This window comes from Ranitomeya variabilis, chromosome 2, assembly GCF_051348905.1.
Source record: "Ranitomeya variabilis isolate aRanVar5 chromosome 2, aRanVar5.hap1, whole genome shotgun sequence".
NCBI classification, from domain to species: domain Eukaryota; kingdom Metazoa; phylum Chordata; class Amphibia; order Anura; family Dendrobatidae; genus Ranitomeya; species Ranitomeya variabilis.
The window spans coordinates 678,334,012-678,353,703 of NC_135233.1; the positions used below are offsets into that span (position 1 = coordinate 678,334,012).

A 19,692-nucleotide genomic window follows, 5' to 3' on the forward strand; every position below is an offset into this window, starting at 1 on the left:
CAGCCAACATTCTATTATGTATGGGGACAACGAACAGATGATTGTTTTCAGGGGTGTTACGGATGTGGCATGCCCCTTTTTGAACTGTCAATCTTCTCCCTGAGATAAGCCGCCACTTGACCTGTTTGTCAGCGGTTCTCACGTAAAGAACACGGAGTGCTCGCTTGGCTGAGATGGCCGACACAGCCGCTGAAGGAACGATTGGCCTAACAAGTGGTTCGTTGTGTTTTCAATGAGAGGCTATTAAGATGTATCTGAACATAGGCCTTTTAGCAGGGGTGTACTATAGGGGTCCTTTTATAGGCAGCTCTTTGCTTGATGTTATCAATGCCTAAATATATAGAGAAACCTAAGGGAATACTTGCAAAAAAAAAGTACCGTATATGCCATACCCAGAGCCTGCCGACCAAAGATTGCCACAAACCAAAAGGGTTTGACCCCCAATTCATCAAGCAATTTACATTAGCTTTTTGCGTAAAACTTCATGAAATGTTGAAAAATGTGAGTACCATTAGTAGCTATGGAAACATTATACTACCCTACTTTTGGGGTTTTTACACCATTCTCAGGGAGATCCGCCAACTTTCTAACATGTGGGTGAACCTTGGCTGGTAGCGGGTGTGGCAGAACGCACCCAACAATTTTTTATATAATGAAAAGTCACCCTTTGTTGTGGGACACAATCATGACTCCTTGACATTGTACCTAAACTGCATTATTAACCCTCAACCATAGGCAACTGCCCTCTAACCAATGCAATGGGTGCTAATTGGGCAACAGTAATTGCTCATTCATGTAAAGGTAATTTTATGTTTGTACGTTCGCTGGCAGCTTTTCTGTGTTTAACCAATAATAACTAACGTATGTTATAAACGTCTTGCCTTATTTGATTTTGCTTTGAACATAGCAGGGTGACTCCAATTATCGTAACTTTTTTTTAAAGATTTTGGGAAATTCCTAAAAGCACAAAATTGCTGGGTAAAAGGGAAAATATTTAGAATTGAGAGTCCTCAGTGGTTGATCCCTTTTAATGGCTAACTGAAAAGATGGTAACAAATTGCAAGCTTTCGAGACTACGCAGGTCTCTTCATCAGGCATAAAAGGGGAAATATTCAGTGAATGCTGAAATCCCTCTGAGGCCATGTTCACACTTTGCAGTTTTTACCGCGGATCCGCGGCGATTTTGATGCTGCGGGTCCGCAGCAGTTTCCATTGCGTTTACATTAACATATAAACCCTATGGAAACCGCAAACCGCTGTGCACATGCTGCGGGAAAAACCGCGCAGAAACGCAGCGGTTTACAACCCGCAGCATGTCACTTCTTTGTGCAGAATCGCTGTGATTCTGCACCCATAGGAATGCATTGAACCACTTACTTCCCGCATGGGGCTGTGCCCACGATGCGGGAAGTAAGTGGTTAATGTGCGGGTGGTACCCGGGGTGGAGGAGAGGAGACTCTCCTCCAGGCCCTGGGAACCATATTTGGGGTAAAAAAAAGAATTAAAATAAAAAATCATGTTATACTCACCTCTCAGCGCTGCACGCGGCCGTCCGGTCTCAGGGTTGCTGTGCGAACAGGACCTGCGGTGACGTCGCGGTCACATGACCGTGATGACGCCCGGGTCACATGACCGTGACGTCACGAAGGGTCCTTCTCGCACATCATCTTTGGAACCGGAGCGCCGGGTGCAGCGCCGAGGAGATCGAGACGTCAGAGGGTGAGTATATAAACTTTTTTTTTTATTTTAACATTACTATTGATGCTGCATATTGCTGCATATATAGAACCTACAAAGAAGATTATGCACAATGGAGGATTAATATATCAAATAGTAATCTTTATTGAAATATAAAATACCAACAACAAATAAAGAAGATCTGTTTTAAAAGGATGTTATGAAGGTGACGCTGCACCTTAGCCGCAGGACAGAGGATATGCTCAATACCATTGATTAATTACGATCAAAATAGGGAGACATGTGTGCTGATAAAACACGAGATATAAAGAGCCCGGCTGGTAAATAGTATCCAGTTCAGCATACACACATTAAATATAAGGAAATAACTTACAAAGATGAAGCATGGATACCTCCGACCTGCGGCGCCACCCCTACGCGCGTTTCGGCGTGCGTGCCTTCTTCCGGGGGAGTGGCGTCGTCAGGTCAGGATGTAGTAAATATACAAGTGCCTAACCAATGGGGAATCACTCCTGTAATGGCACCTGAAGTGCCGACCGTAAACGGCGCATGCTCAATTGAGAACGGTGGGGCACTGATCCCAGGGAGCGTCATCGCTAAAATGAATGAGCTGGGACCGCCCACAAAACGTGAGCAGGTACCGCCCATAAACAAAAGTTGCGATAGAGACGCTGTCTGTGACTGTGAACCGCCCACCCCTAACGGGCATGCACACTGGCCAAGAAGTGAAAGATCAGGCAGAGACAATATAACAGAGCCACGGAAATGAAAGTGCAGCAGTGCAAGTGAGCAAGTGTGTACAGGTATACATAATATAAATATCGATAAGAGTATATCAAATACTAGCTCATAAAGTAATAAAAGAGCTAAAACATGATATTAAAATATGCTAATGAATGAATAAAATGTGAAATCGTGCTAAACACCAAACATATTGCATCATGAAGAGTATTACAACGCAATACCATGAACAATACAAATATGTATATAAAGTGACAATAATAAAAAAAAAAAGCATCACAAATAGTACAACCTTATATACAAAATATATAAGCAATAAGAAATACAAAAAGTCATATGAAACACTGTAGACAAACATCCAGCGATAAATATAATAAAAGTGCATATACTGGTGCCACCAAAACAGTGGATCCGTGACGAAACCGCGGCACAAGTAGATAATCTTCTCCTGATATGAAGCAGAGTATTCCCCACAGGAAACAGCCAAATAGTATAAACCAAATACTAAATATGTAGAAATATACTGAAAAAAAACGAATAAAAAAAGTTAGAAAACACAAAAAATATTAAAAACATTTAAAAGAACCCCTGACGAGGCCAATTAAAACTCTGATGACGGGGATCCCAAGAGAGACGCACAGTGGCACTTACTCACAAAAAGGGGGCATAGCTTATCATTTCATTACTCCTTCCCCACTTTTTCAGTCTGACCGGCAGAGACCACTCTCGGTGTGGGGTTGCAAGCCATGCGGGAAGTGTGTGGCCTGCCCCAACATTATATCAGCGAAGGATTTTTCCTCAACTGATGGGCGTCTGTTTAAAATCACACATACCATCACGTGTGATACAACGGCTGTCGTGTATCATGCATCCTGTCCGTGTGTCAAAATCTATATCGGATTGACCACAAGGGCCCTGAAAATTAGAGTGAGGGAACATGTTAGAGACATTTTGGCTGCAAAAAATGAGAAAGACATGGACGCGCTGAAGAGCGTGCCGAGGCATTTTAAACAATTTCATGCCTGTGATCCTTCTTTACTTCAGGTTAAAGGTATTGATTGTGTACGCTTAAATCTTCGGGGTGGTGGTGTGGGACGAGTGTTAGCCCAAAAGGAGGCTCGATGGATTTGGGAGTTACGCACCACATCCCCTCTAGGCCTTAATGAAATGATAAGCTATGCCCCCTTTTTGTGAGTAAGTGCCACTGTGCGTCTCTCTTGGGATCCCCGTCATCAGAGTTTTAATTGGCCTCGTCAGGGGTTCTTTTAAATGTTTTTAATATTTTTTGTGTTTTCTAACTTTTTTTATTCGTTTTTTTTCAGTATATTTCTACATATTTAGTATTTGGTTTATACTATTTGGCTGTTTCCTGTGGGGAATACTCTGCTTCATATCAGGAGAAGATTATCTACTTGTGCCGCGGTTTCGTCACGGATCCACTGTTTTGGTGGCACCAGTATATGCACTTTTATTATATTTATCGCTGGATGTTTGTCTACAGTGTTTCATATGACTTTTTGTATTTCTTATTGCTTATATATTTTGTATATAAGGTTGTACTATTTGTGATGCTTTTTTTTTTTATTATTGTCACTTTATATACATATTTGTATTGTTCATGGTATTGCGTTGTAATACTCTTCATGATGCAATATGTTTGGTGTTTAGCACGATTTCACATTTTATTCATTCATTAGCATATTTTAATATCATGTTTTAGCTCTTTTATTACTTTATGAGCTAGTATTTGATATACTCTTATCGATATTTATATTATGTATACCTGTACACACTTGCTCACTTGCACTGCTGCACTTTCATTTCCGTGGCTCTGTTATATTGTCTCTGCCTGATCTTTCACTTCTTGGCCAGTGTGCATGCCCGTTAGGGGTGGGCGGTTCACAGTCACAGACAGCGTCTCTATCGCAACTTTTGTTTATGGGCGGTACCTGCTCACGTTTTGTGGGCGGTCCCAGCTCATTCATTTTAGCGATGACGCTCCCTGGGATCAGTGCCCCACCGTTCTCAATTGAGCATGCGCCGTTTACGGTCGGCACTTCAGGTGCCATTACAGGAGTGATTCCCCATTGGTTAGGCACTTGTATATTTACTACATCCTGACCTGACGACGCCACTCCCCCGGAAGAAGGCACGCACGCCGAAACGCGCGTAGGGGTGGCGCCGCAGGTCGGAGGTATCCATGCTTCATCTTTGTAAGTTATTTCCTTATATTTAATGTGTGTATGCTGAACTGGATACTATTTACCAGCCGGGCTCTTTATATCTCGTGTTTTATCAGCACACATGTCTCCCTATTTTGATCGTAATTAATCAATGGTATTGAGCATATCCTCTGTCCTGCGGCTAAGGTGCAGCGTCACCTTCATAACATCCTTTTAAAACAGATCTTCTTTATTTGTTGTTGGTATTTTATATTTCAATAAAGATTACTATTTGATATATTAATCCTCCATTGTGCATAATCTTCTTTGTAGGTTCTATATAGTGTTTTTTGCATGGATTTGTTCTTGCTTTTCTTGTACAAAATCCCCTTATGTGGACACAGATATATGTGTGCTGTATTCTGTGTATTGCTTATCAGCATTGGTTGATATTGCTGCATATGCTGCATCAATAGTATAGGCAGAAACCCGCAGCGGAAACCGCAGAACAAACCGCGATAAATCTGCAGGGATAACCGCAGCGGTTTTGCCCTGCAGATTTATCAAATCCGCTGCGGGATAAACCCGCAGAGGTCACCGCAAAGTGTGAACATGGCCTAAGGGTAGGTTAAAGTAATAAAAAGGATAGCACACAGACCAGTATGATTCAAAGGGGCAGTGCAGATGAGCGATATTATTTTTTTTTTTTGTTGTTTTTATTTATTTTTTTCACTGACCAAATCTGCGTGTGGAAAATGCTCAGCATGCACTAGTTTCTTCCATAAATTGGATGAGTCTATAGGTGCACAAAATAATCGGATGCCATACGGAGCCACCATATAGCATCGTTTTTTTTTATGGCTATTGCAATTCTATAACAGGAAACTAAATGGTCTTGTAAATAATTGTAAGCGAGGAAAAAAAAGCCACATTTTGCCTATTCTCTGTCCCTCTCCGGCTCTCAGAGAGGAGCAGCTAAAGAGCTAAATATCAGATTGGTAAGCAGCGGGACTATAGTGTTTCATGCTGGGTGCACCTACTTGCCAGCACTCCTCACAGTGCACGTGCCTAATAGCTACTCCCTGCCGAGCGCTTAAAGAGAACCCGTCAGCAGCTTTTTGCTACCTCATCTGAGAGCACCATAATGTAGTGGCAGAGACTCTGATTCCAATGATGCATCACTTAGTTTACTGAGTGCAGCAGCTGTGATAAATTCACCATGATCTCTGCTGCAGATGTAGCAGTGCTCAGAATGCTGAGCTCTGCATAACTCCACGCACACCAAGGATTGGCAGTTTTCTGTCAGTGTGTATGCAGAAAGGTACCAATCCGTGGTGGGGGCAGGGTTATACAGCAGTAGACGAGGAGGCACTAGACATCTAGTCCTGTAGCGATAATCTCCTGCTGATAAAACACTGATTTTATTGAACAGCAACACAGCCTTGTAAATGACACATCACTGGATTCAGGCTCTCAGCTCCTACATCGTGCTACTCTTAAATTACCTAGAAAAATCTGCTGATAGATTCCCTTCAATGAATTCCTGGCCTCCTGCGTGAGAAGCACATGGGGATGTTTTTGCTGTGTTGTCTGAGCAGTACATATTAGAGATGTTCCTGAGACCTGTGAGTAAAATCTGGGTCCTTGGAAAGCAGCCACGTGAGCAAATAGTTGCCTTTAATGAATGGGCCATATAGCTTTTCACCTGGCCCATAGTATAGTTCTGGAATAGAATGAGGATAGTTCATCAGTGAATTTGGTCTAGACATCCCCTTTAACTGCTGCCAAATGTTATGATTAAAGCTTATTGTAACATGTATTCTTACCAGCAGGTGGTAATGATAACCATATAATTTACTGCCTTTTTAAAAGCTATAATTAATATTTTTTTATATACTCAATCGGTTGGTTATCTGTGACTTTTGTGTTTTTTTTCTGAACTTACAGGCAGGACGTTGCCAACTATCTGCATGTTCTTCCTGGCGCCAATCTCTGCCAGTTGCTTCTCTTCCGATCGTCCCTATTGATAGGACATCACTGCTGATGTCATGCTGATTGACAGCTGGCTCAACGCTGCCTAACTGGGGAAGCTGGCTGTCAATCAGCATGACGTCGGCAGTCACGCTCAGTCTACAGAGCAGAACGGAGGAGGAAGAGCTTCACTCTTAACGCATATTACTCTTCATATAAGTTCTGTTATTTTAATCTGTGTCTTTAATTATCTTTAGTGGTTCACCAACAGTAAAATATTTTTTTAAATTGTTTTTAGGCTTGGATTATTTGAAAATAACAAGCAGAGACATAATCACTTACCAGCTCACTGGCGGATCCAGCACAAGCCTCTCAGAATGTCTGTGCTGGCTCCGGAAGTAGTGCCTGCTTCGCTCTGAAGTAACAGTACCAGAGACTAGAAGGGCTCGTGGTCAGATATTTCTCCGATGGCATGCTCTTCTAGCCTCGTGACCACTGCAGCAAATCCCCAGCTGTAGTGGTACAGTGAAATCTGAATCTGTTACAGAGCTTGCCCAGAATTCTGATGTGGCCTACACTGGGTTTGCGATGGAGCTTTAGAATTAGTTTCAACAAAGTTTTGTATAAATCAGTAGGACAAGAGAATATAAGAAACTTTGTATTGTATCCTAAAATAGAAATCTGTTTCTTTCTCCACTTAAAAGCCACTTCTCCCCCTATACATCCTGGACTCATCATTGACTTTGACAAACTGCTCAAAATCATCTTGCTAGGTGAGGTGTCACCTTTTACAGCCTATTGGAGTCTACGGAGAAGGAAGGTGTGAGCAGCAAGGAGACAAATAGATCTGTGAGGCAGATTTCCTAGCATGTTCTTTCTCACTCCAGAGCTGGATTCACAGCTACAAAGCTCAATGTCCTCCATGCTGCTTCTATGTGTTACCATAGGTAAAAAGAGCAGGAAACCCTGTTTAGTGGTTAGGAGCTAGTTTCCACTCATTAGCTCTGTCAGTTCAATGCATTGTGAATAAGATTGGTAGTTTAGATTTTTCTGTTCTTCTTTGCAGCTGCTCAGTTCATATATTCTAAGCGGGACAGACATTCTAGCTTCACTGAGCCTTTGGAAGAAGAAGAGGAAGATCAATATGAAGACGATAAATCCAAACCTTCCTGCTCGACGCTGAGTCCTTTAGATCAAGGTATCGGAGGCTCATTTCTCATATCCTCACAGTTTGCACTCTTTGGGACCCATTTGACATATTTTATTTTTCAGCTCGCTTATATTCCTGCCTGGATCAAATGAGAGAAGTCCTAGGAGAATCTGTGTCGGAGCAAATCATGACCGATGCAGTATTGCAATGTGGCTTTGATGTAGCAAAGTCCCTGGACTTCGTCTTCAAGCAAGATAGCAACACTAACAAGAAGCCTGTTACCCAAGACTCCTCTATTGAAAGACCAGGAAAAGGTATGTTTCTTTTATAATTGCTTCTTTTATATTCACACTGTTCACAATTCGACAACTTCGACTATATAGTGTTAGGTGCGTTGTCAAAGCTTTGCAGTGTGGAAGCTTTACTATTATTATTAATAATAATAATAATCCTGTTCACTGGAAACAGCTAACACTCTGGTAGTACTCTGCTAGTTGTGCATTTTGGATTTCATTGTGTATCACTGGATATTTCCTGTGGCGCTTATTATTCTTCAGTCATGTAGTACTTTTACTGTGCATACCATTTTTGTTTGTTTTTAATTGTTTTTAAAGGTAATCTGTCACTATGTGTTTGCTACCCCATCTGAGAGCTGCACAATGTAGGGTCAGAGACCCTGATTCCAGTGATGTCACTTACTGGGCTCCTTGCTGCAGTTGTGATAAAATCCCTGTTTTATCTGCTGCAGATCTATCAGTAGAGATGAGCGGACCCGTGGATGTTCGTTTGGGGTATCAGAGCTGTACCCGAACCCGAACCCCATTGAAATCATTGGGGAACCAAATTTTGGAGCTGGAAAATATCTCTCTCCCTCCCTCTCTCTCTTTCCTGCACTTCCAAACTGTAAAATGGACTTCCAGGAGAAGTTGATGGTCGGAGTTCAGTACTGGATATGGTGTATGATGTATCCTATAAAAATATCCCTATGTATGTAGCTATACTGTCTCACCCTATTACTATCTCATTATGCAGGCTTCCTGGTTAGTAATATTCATTCTGTAGTTTAACCCCTTCACCCCCAAGGGTGGTTTGCACGTTAATGACCAGGCCAATTTTTACAATTCTGACCACTGTCCCTTTATGAGGTTATAACTCTGGAACGCTTAACGGATCCTGGTGATTCTGACATTTTCTCGTGACATATTGTACTTCATGATAGTGGTAAAATTTCTTTGATATTACCTGCGTTTATTTGTGAAAAAAACGGAAATTTGGCGAAAATTTTTAAAATTTTGCAATTTTCCAACTTTGAATTTTTATGCAATTAAATCACAGAGATATGTCACACAAAATACTTAATAAGTAACATTTCCCACATGTCTACTTTACATCAGCACAATTTTGAAACCAAAATAGTTTTTTGTTAGGGAGTTATAAGGGTTAAAAGTTGACCAGCAATTTCTCATTTTTACAACACCATTTTTTTTTAGGGACCACATCTCATTTGAAGTCACTTTGAGGGGTCTGTATGATAGAAAATACGCAAGTGTGACACCATTCTAAAAACTGCACCCCTCAAGGTGCTCAAAACCACATTCAAGAAGTTTATTAACCCTTCAGGTTTTTCACAGGAATTTTTGGAATGTTTAAATAAAAATTAACATTTAACTTTTTTCACAAAAAATTTACTTCAGCTCCAATTTGTTTTATTTTACCAAGGGTAACAGGAGAAAATGGACCCCAAAAGATGTTGTACAATTTGTCCTGAGTACGCCGATACCCCATATGTGGGGGTAAACCACTGTTTGTGCTCATGGGAGAGCTCGGAAGGGAAGGAGCGCCGTTTGACTTTTCAATGCAAAATTGACAGGAATTGAGATGGGACGCCATGTTGCGTTTGGAGAGCCACTGATGTGCCTAAACATTGAAACCCCCCCACAAGTGACACCATTTTGGAAATTAGACCCCCTAAGGAACTTATCTAGAGGTGTGGTGAGCACTTTGACCCACCAAGTGCTTCACAGAAGTTTATAATGCAGAACCGTAAAATAAAAAATCATATTTTTTCACAAAAGTAATATTTTCGCCCCCAATTTTTTATTTTCCCAAGGGTAAGAGAAGAAATTGGACCACCAAAGTTGTTGTACAATTTGTCCCGAGTACGCTGCTACCCCATATGTGGGGGTAAACCACTGTTTGGATGCATGGGAGAGCTCGGAAGGGAAGGAGCGCTGTTTGACTTTTCAATGCAAAATTGACAGGAATTGAGATGGGACGCCATGTTGCGTTTGGAGAGCCACTGATGTGCCTAAACATTGAAACCCCCCACAAGTGACACCATTATGGAAAGTAGACCCCCTAAGGAACTTACCTAGAGGTGTGGTGAGCACTTTGACCCACCAAGTGCTTCACAGAAGTTTATAATGCAGAGCCGTAAAAATAAAACAAAAATTTTTTCCCACAAAAATTATTTTTTAGCCCCCAGTTTTGTATTTTCCCGAGGGTAACAGGAGAAATTGGACCCAAAAAGTTGTTGTCCAATTTGTCCTGAGTACGCTGATACCCCATATGTTGGGGGGGAACCACCGTTTGGGCGCATGGCAGAGCTCGGAAGGGAAGGAGCATCATTTGGAATGCAGACTTAGATGGATTGGTCTGCAGGCATCACATTGCGTTTGCAGAGCCCCTAATGTACCTAAACAGCAGAAACCCCCCACAAGTGACACCATTTTGGAAAGTAGACCCCCTAAGGAACTCATCTAGATGTGTTGTGAGAGCTTTGAACCCCCAAGTGTTTCACTACAGTTTAGAACGCAGAGTCGTGCAAATAAAAAATATTTTTTTTTTCCACAAAAATTATTTTTTAGCCCCCAGTTTTGTATTTTCCCAAGGGTGACAGGAGAAATTGGACCCCAAAAGTTGTTCTGCAATGTGTCCTGAGTACGCTGATACCCCATATGTTGGGGTAAACACGGGAGAGCTCGGAAGGGAAGGAGCACTGTTTTACTTTTTCAACGCAGAATTGGCTGGAATTGAGATCGGACGCCATGTTGCGTTTGGAGAGCCCCTGGTGTACCTAAACAGTGGAAACCCCCCCAATTATAACTGAAACCCTAATCCAAACACACCCCTAACCCTAATCCCAACGGTAACCTTAACCACACCTCTAACCCAGACACACACCTAACCCTAATCCCAACCCTATTCCCAACCGTAAATGTAATCCAAACCCTAACTTTAGCCCCAACCCTAACTGTAGCCCTAACCCTAGCCCTCACCCTAGCCCTCACCCTAATGGGAAAATAGAAATAAATACATTTTTTAAATTTTTTATTTTTTCCCTAACTAAGGGGGTGATGAAGGGGTTTGATTTACTTTGTTTATCGGGTTTTTTAGCGGATTTTTATGATTGGCAGCCGTCACACACTGAAAGATGCTTTTTATTGCAAAAAATAGTTTTTGCGTTACCACATTTTGAGAGCTATAATTTTTCCATATTTGAGTCCACAGAGTCATGTGAGGTCTTGTTTTTTGCGGGACGAGTTGACGTTTTTATTGGTAACATGTTCGGGCACGGGAGATTTTTTTGATCGCTTTTTATTCCGATTTTTGTGAGGCAGAATGACCAAAAACCAGCTATTCATGAATTTCTTTTGGGGGAGGCGTTTATACCGTTCCGCCTTTGGTAAAATTGATAAAGCAGTTTTATTCTTCAGGTCAGTACGATTACAGCGATACCTCATTTATATAATTTTTTTATGTTTTTGCGCTTATACGATAAAAACTATTTTATAGAAAAAATAATTATTTTTGCATCGCTTTATTCTGAGGACTATAACTTTTTTTATTTTTTCGCTGATGATGCTGTATGGCGGCTCGTTTTTTGCGGGACAAGATGACGTTTTCAGCGGTACCATGGTTATTTATATCCGTCTTTTTGATCGCGTGTTATTCCACTTTTTGTTTGGCGGTATGAGAATAAAGCGTTGTTTTTTGCCTTTTTTTTTTTTTTTACGGTGTTCACTGAAGGGGTTAACTAGTGATATAGTTTTATAGGTGGGGTCGTTACGGACGCGGCGATACTAAATATGTGTACCTTTATTGTTTGATTTTTTTGTTTTTATTTAGATAAATGTTTTTATGGGAATAATATTATTTTTTTTTTCTTTATTTAGGAATTTTTTTTTCTATTTTTTTACACATGTGGAAATTTTTTTTTTTACTTTGTCCCAGGGGGGACATCACAGATCGCTGATCTGACAGTTTGCATAGCACTCTGTCAGATCACCGATCTGAGTTCCAGCGCTGCAGGCTTACCAAGCGCCTGCTCTGAGCCTGCTCCCTCCCTGGAGGACCCGGATGCCGCGGCCATTTTGGATCCGGGCCTGCTGCAGGGAGGAGAGACCCTCGCAGCAACGTGATTACTTCGCGTTGCTCCGGGGGTCTCAGGGAAGCCCGCAGGGAGCCCCCTCCGGCACACCGCGATCATGTTTGATCGTGGTGTGCCGGGGGCGGTCCGTGACCGCTCCTGGCACATAGTGCCGGATGTCAGCTGTGATAGGCAGCTGACACCCGGCCGCGCTCCCCTGTGAGCGCGGCCGATTGCATATGACGTACTATCCCGTCGGTGGTCATACGGGCCCACCCCACCTCGACGGGATAGTACGTCTAATGTCAGAAAGGGGTTAATACATTGGTGGCACAGTGGGGTTGAATACATTATTCCATTCTTGATAAATAGTTTACTGTGGGGACTGAGTTATTAGCAACAGTGGGGATTTCCTCCCCGCACACTTGTTCTCTGAATTGAGTGGGCGGCACATGCGCAAATTGACAATTGATTGCCGATTATTTTACTGTGCATGCGCCATTTTGTTGTAGTGACATGTTTTTTTCAAATGCACACATTAGTATATTCATTATGCAAACTAGGGGGCAGGCCAGTGAGGGAGCAGTGACCTGTCAGCAGCCTGCATTATGAATATCTCATCAGAGCACCACATGCACCAACCCCGCCTTAGGGCACGAGCGTATCATTAACTAAAAACTAAAAATAAGGATTAAAAAAGAAGCACAAGATGGATTTCATCAACCAAGGGATCATTTTAAACAGTAGAACGGTGCCGACCTGACACTGTCTGTAGGTTACTATGCATAACCCTGCTGACAGGCTACCTTTAAAAAGCCTCACGTATCACGGACCACCCCCCCCATCAAAAATTATTTAAATATCAGAGAAAAGTGTTTACAGCTCTTTAAAGCGCATGTATGAAAAAACCTGGAAATGTGTCTGGTCAGGAAAGGGAGTAAATGGTCCAATCTTGAACTGATTAATGAAGCCCTCCGTTATTCTTTTGATTCCTGAAGTCTGAGTAAGTGTCTCGCATCAACAACCGGCTCTCGGGACCGGAGCGTTCAGCTGTATAGAAATATATAAGCAGCCGAACGCTCTGGTCCCCCCGAGTGCCTTCGGCAGTGCCGGGTATTGAGGTGAGAGACTCGTGTGAGTCTCTCGCATTGCACACGCAAGTGTGACCCCGGCCAAAATGTTAGTGTAGTGTGTGTTAAGATACTCACAGCTCAGTTTTTTCTGGTATGCCCCATCGTTGCGCTCTTCTTTTGAGACATATGACTGCTGTTTCACCTCCTGTACTGATCACACTTCGCTCTGCGTGACCCAGAAGTGCCTTACAGTGTAATCCTATAAAGAAGTGTTTCCTAAACTCCAGTCCTCACGGCCCCCTACAGATCATGTTTTCAGGATTCCCTAAGTATTGCCCAGGTGATGGAAGTATTATTATGGCATCAGAAACTGCCACAAGTCATCACACTTGTGCAATGCTGAGGAAAGCCTGAAGAATAAAAACAACGGGAGGACTTTAAGGGGTTACAACTGGTTTCTACGTGGTGCTATTATTTGTCTGCAAAAAATAGCTCTATGTGCAAAAATTTCTTTTAAAAATGATCCATGTTATGTAAGCGTTTTCTTGTGACATTTAGCAAATAAATGCCTTTTTGTGTCTTTTTCTTTCTTTTTTGTATTGCTCCTGCTGACGTCTTGTATTTCATCAACCTGAATACTATTGGCCATGGTAAGGTAAGAAGCCTTATTTACCTCTTTACAGCACTTACCCAGTGACCAAGCTTTATCGTCTTTACCTCTGAACTCAGAATGTCCCGACCCTTCACAGTTGACCATTACTGAGCCAGCAAATAGACGGTCACAGAGTAGCAGTTTTTCTGGTGATCCTTTAGATGGTAGCAAGGAGAACATTTTTTCTGATTTTACTCCCAGTTTGACTCTATCTGCCCTCATAAACGATGGCTCCCAGCAAAACATTGGCAATGGAAAACCCATTAGATTGTCGCAAATTAGTTTGCTGGATTTAATGAATCATCCGCCTGTTACCCCTGGTGCTGTTAGTGACATGTCTGTGCCCTGCTATCAACCCTCAGCCCCGATTCCTGATTTGATGCAGATAAGTCAATCATCTATTAGTGTAGAAAAATCCATGGACGTGGCTGTCGGTGGCCTACATGGTTCTCGAATAAGTTCCTTCCCCATAAATACTGGGCCAGAAAATCATGTCTTGCGTGAAAAGTCCACTTTATTTGGAAGCCTAAGTTCAGTCTTAAATTCAGAGGATAGTATGTCCTCTGATGGAGAAAATCTGTCTGTACCAAAGTATGGAAGTCCATCACTGGCTGATCTGATCCAGGAGCACAGGGGGAGGAACCCTTTACAGGATCTTGCGATCGATTCTCCTCAGAAGAATCGATGTAAAACAGACTTGCAGGCTGGATTGTTTGTTCCATTGTCACAGTTATCTGACGGGCCTGATGCAGCATTCGATGTACCATCTCTGACCACGTCTCTGTCATCCCTAGCTGTTTCTCAGAGCACTGATCAGGGAGACTTTCACGTTTCCCTGTCTGATCTCCTTGTTGAAGCCAATAACAAACCTCATGATGACCTCCACAGTTTGTTTCAGCCCAGTGGAGTGACTCTGACGGAGACTGATGCCAACATAGATCTCCGCTTTCTTATTAGTGAGCCTCTGGACCATCTCGATCCTTTAAGTCTTAATGTAAACCCTACTGCACCTGATCCAGTGGAACACAAGAGTGACAAATGTATACATTCAGTGAAAAGTCTAAGCTCTAAAAATCGCAAGAAACCTGACTTTTGGGGTAAATCGTTGAAAGCCAAGCCCTCCACATTTGCGTTAAGCTTATGTTTTACCTACATTCCTAAAGCGTGCAGGAAGTCGTTTTTAGTAGCGCAACCACCGGACTGCCAAAATAAGGAATTAACGCTACCTAATTACACAAATCAAACCCAGATAATGCCGTTTGATTTCCAGACTCCCTCCCCTGATGACATTGTAAAAGAAAGTCAGAAAAAGGCGTTTATGAGATAAAGTGAAAGATGTCCTAATATGGATGTTTACCCCTTTTTTTACAGAAATATTTTCTTGATTGTATATGTAATTTGCAGAAATTGAGCTGTATATTTAGTTATATTTTAGCAACTTTTTATATTTCATGATATGCCGAGGAGTTTTATTACTTTTAGATCCAAAAGCAGAATCTTTTTTTTTTTCCCCCTCTTTAAAGTATTTTTTACATCAACTTATGGGCATTAAACGGTTTTTCCCTCAAAGAAAGTACATTTTAATAAATAGATCTTGGAATGATAATAATTTTCACAATTGGATGTGTTTAAATAAAATGTTCCTGTGCGGAGATAATCTGATAAATGTGCCGCCGCTGTGTACTGTGTAATGGCTGTGTCTGACCGTACAGGGACGTGGTCTGATCATACCTCAGCTCCTGGGCAGGGGAGGAAGCAAAAGAGTATACAGACAGGACAGCAGGGGATCACAGATTATTCTTTTTTTGTAAGGCAAAACATTTCACTGCCTTTTTTTAAACCAAGTTTTACCTCAAAGAAACAATCCCCTGCTGTCCTGTCTGTATACTCTCTTCTGCGTCCTCCCCTGCCCAGGAGCTGTGGTATGATCAGACCATGTCCCTGTAGGGTCAGACACAGCCATTACACAATACACAGCAGGGGCAGATTTATAAGATTATCTCAGCACAGGAACATTATTTATAAACACATCCAATTGTGGAACTTATTATTATTCAAAGATCTATTGATTAAAATGTTACTAAATATTAACTTTGTTCTTTGGAAAATACCCCTTTAAGGTGTTATCCAGAACATCTCACTAACTGATTTAGACATGAAAAGTGCTGCTGATATTGTGTTGTCAGCAGGAAATGTTCACTTGTCAGTAAGTATACAATATGTGCAGGCCATGCATGAGACCTGTCAAATGGACATCTCTGCAACACCAGCAACTTCCCGATTCGGAAGTGAAAGGGATTGGATTTTGCATACATCTGGAAAATTCCGTTTTAGGGGAGATAAAAGAGCATTCACTGTATTTTTGATTGCCAAACAACTTACCCAGATTTTTTTCTATAGCCAGTAATTTTATCAGTGATTTTTTTTTCTGATAACCACAAGATACTTTTTATACTCTGTATTATCGATATTTATTTTCCTAAACATCCACTGCCTATTTCTCAGCATTTGCTCAAATCATGTAAAGCCTGGGCTTACAAATATTTAGTTTCTGTGTTGGAAACTTTTTAAATACCATAGACATAATATTTTTTTATGAAATATGTTGGCTCTTGTGTGTGCTTATTAGATGTATACTTAATAAAGATGCAAGAGGGACCCCTCTATCTGTACAACTGCAGCTTACCCTTTTCATCATTCCTAGTGTATATTATGTGCATCATATTCCAAGGTTTTACGATTTGTACTTGATGGGTAATTTCAGCTTGTCTAATATCATTTTACATTTTTCTAATACAATGCAAAAAAAACCCAAAGCTAAAGCAAACCCTTTGAGAATCGATTGTCTTTGTGCAGCTGTGGGGCTCACGGATCGTGTTGTAAAAGCTCATGCTTTTTTTACCGCTATGCCAAGCCCAGCACGTGTGTAAGAGAATTTGCTAAGGGGATATCCGTCATGGACGGCTTGTGCCAGTGATTTTGTGACTTACGGTGATATCACATCGCTGGAGCAGCTTCTTTTTTTCTCCTTTGCTCTGTTAGCAGTTCGTCTTTGCCGATGTCATGCTGATTGACAGGTACCCCCCCTGCCGGCTGTCAATCAGCATGACGTTCGCAGTGATGGCCCATCAACAAAGTTGTCTGGAATAAGTAGTTTGTTGCTGTGTAGTCAAATGAAGGGGCAAAAGCTGTCCATGACCACTCTGAGCCAACATAGATCAGTGCCAGGCAGATAGTAAGCAATAAAACATAACTACGCATGCCCGCAATAAAGCAGAGGAAACTGCGTCTGCACAAGCTGGCTGTACTCCGGCACAGGCGTGTGATTTCACTGGGCTATGCTGATGACGTAGGACTTCTCATCCACATCAGTCATAGCTGGAGGACGGCGATTAGCAGCAGCGAAGGGGGACAGATGCCGCAGCAATGACACCCATCGGACCAGACTTTCCTGATTTACATACAGTGCGGGAGCAATTCAAATGGTATTTTTGGGGATATACAGGGGGATTCAGGGGATTATTTGCAAGTTTGTGGAATGCTGCACAGGCACTGTTAAAAGTAATATTTGTTCAGACACTAAAAAACTGATGACAGATTCCATTTCAAATAAAAATACAGTCTCAGATAACCCCTTTAGCCCCTTTATGACCATGCGACTTTCTGTTTTGCACTTTCGATTTTTCTTCGCCCAAGAGCCATAACTTTTTTTTTATTTTTCTATGAGAGCTTGCGTTTCCATTTTTCGGGAGCTGGGGCTGTGTGAGAGCTTATTTTTTTGCAGATTGAGCTGACATTCTTATTGATACCATTTTGACTTAGATTCGATGAATTGAGCGACTCTTATTGCAATGTTGCTGTTATCCAAAAAACTCAATTCTAGTGTTTCGATTTTTTTTCTCGTTATGCCATTTACAGATCGGATTACTTTATTTTATATTTTGATAGATCAGACATTTCTGAATGCACCAATACCAAATGTGTATTTTTTTTCCTTTTTTTTCTTTTTAATGGGGAAAAAGGGGGTTATTTGAATTTGATTTGTTTTTTCTTCAGCTTTTACTGACGGCAAAGGTCCCCTCAGGAGACTTGAAGCTACGCTTGTTCGATTGCTTTTGCTATACATAGTGACGTGTCACTTCAGCACTGCTATGTACTGTATAAGCAGAAACGACTATCTCCTTATGAGCACCGCACATGGGCTGTCGTTCACGGTATATTAATGTCAGGTACGGGGGTCATCAGTAGACCTACAGCTGTCATGACAACTCATCGGTGCCCGCAATCACCAGACGGACGCTGATGGGCTGGGTTAATAATGCTCTTCCTGCCAACGCGTGTTAATGGCACTTGATGGCATCAAGTGCAGGGAAAGATGGCACGGCGTGTAAGTCCACATCAAAGACAGGGACACAACATTATGCGTAAATATACATCAAAAGTCGTGAATGGGTTAAGGAGTAACTAGCCTTTATCCCTTTTTTATTTTTTCCCTTTTTTGCAAGCATATGGGTCCAGTTTGTAAATTGTTTTTATTTACTTTATATATTGTAAATTACAAACATTTTTGTGCCAACAATAGATGGGGTTCATTTAAGATCTGTGCCAGTGCACTTCTTCACTGCTGTGGTATTTAGCTTTGTAGGTACTGAGCAAAGGATGTGGCTTTTATTACAACAAAACACGGTGTGAACAGTTCAAACACATCATTTTTATTTTATTTTTTGTTTTACCAGCTCGCCCACACTGGAAAGTCTGAGACTCCAGCTTTTTTCAAGTACACATCTATAAATGTATTGAGTAGCCTATCAGTAGATGCTGTTTAATAGACAAACATCTGCTGATCAATATCTTTTAGTTTTTTCCATGTATTCTAAACTGCAGCAAGTGTGAGAACGACAATTCTTTTGACGTCCTGCAAGCATTTCTATAGAACATTGGGCACAAGCTCTTGACCTGTGGGCATTGCGCAGAGACATGAAATATATCTTTATATAGAGCTGGTGAACACAACACCAATTTTCTCAGTAAATATATTTCTAAAGGTGCAATTGACATGAAATTATTTTAAGATGCTGGTAACAACCCATCCAATCCAAACAGGCAAAGATATCAGACCATAGATGTCCATAAATTAAGTTGTGTGTGTAATAATGAGAATTGACATGGTGAAAAAATTATTGGACACCTGAAGAAAGAGAGGTGCAAAAAGCTATGGAAGAAAGTCTTGACACCAGCTGAAATGTATCAGTAATTAGAAGGTAAAATATCAGCTGGTTCAACTGATGGCCAATAAGAAGGTGTCTCATTACCAAGTTGCCATACAAGAAACGTCTCATCATATATAAAACCAGTGAACTGTCTCAAGACATTTGTAACCTAATTGTTGCAAAATATACTGATGGCATTGGTTACAGAAGAATTTCTAAGCTACTGAAGGTTAAGGTACCTTCACACGAAACGACGCTGCAGCGATAGCGACAACGATGCCGATCGCTGCAGCGTCGCTGTTTGATCGCTGGAGAGCTGTCACACAGACCGCTCTCCAGCGACCAACGATGCCGAGGTCCCCGGGTAACCAGGGTAAACATCGGGTTGCTAAGCGCAGGGCCGCGCTTAGTAACCCGATGTTTACCCTGGTTACCAGCGTAAAATGTAAAAAAAAACAAACAGTACATACTTACATTCGCGTCCCCCGGCGTCCGCTTCCTGCACTGACTGACTGACTGAGCGCCGGCAGTAGCAGGGCACAGCGGTGATGTCACCGCTGTGCTGTGCTTTCACTTTCACTTTGCGGTGCTCAGTCAGTGTGGGAAGCAGACGGCGGGGGACGCGAATGTAAGTATGTACTGTTTGTTTTTTTTACATTTTACACT

At 41.7% G+C, this 19,692-nt stretch overlaps 1 protein-coding gene across 2 annotated transcripts in view; it reads left to right on the forward strand.

Moving 5' to 3' along the window:
• Positions 1-19,692, forward strand: part of HBS1L (HBS1 like translational GTPase) — a 90,549-nt gene that overhangs the window by 9,144 nt on the left and 61,713 nt on the right. Inside the window, exons 3-5 of one of the 2 annotated variants that reach the window (XM_077289325.1) lie at positions 7,639-7,770; positions 7,845-8,036; positions 13,825-15,522. In XM_077289325.1, the coding sequence (XP_077145440.1) occupies positions 7,639-7,770; positions 7,845-8,036; positions 13,825-15,143 (1,643 nt within the window). In that variant the 3' untranslated portion in view covers positions 15,144-15,522. Of the gene's footprint in view, positions 1-7,638; positions 7,771-7,844; positions 8,037-13,824; positions 15,523-19,692 lie in introns of those variants that run through there. The other variant, XM_077289324.1, reaches the window with a different exon arrangement.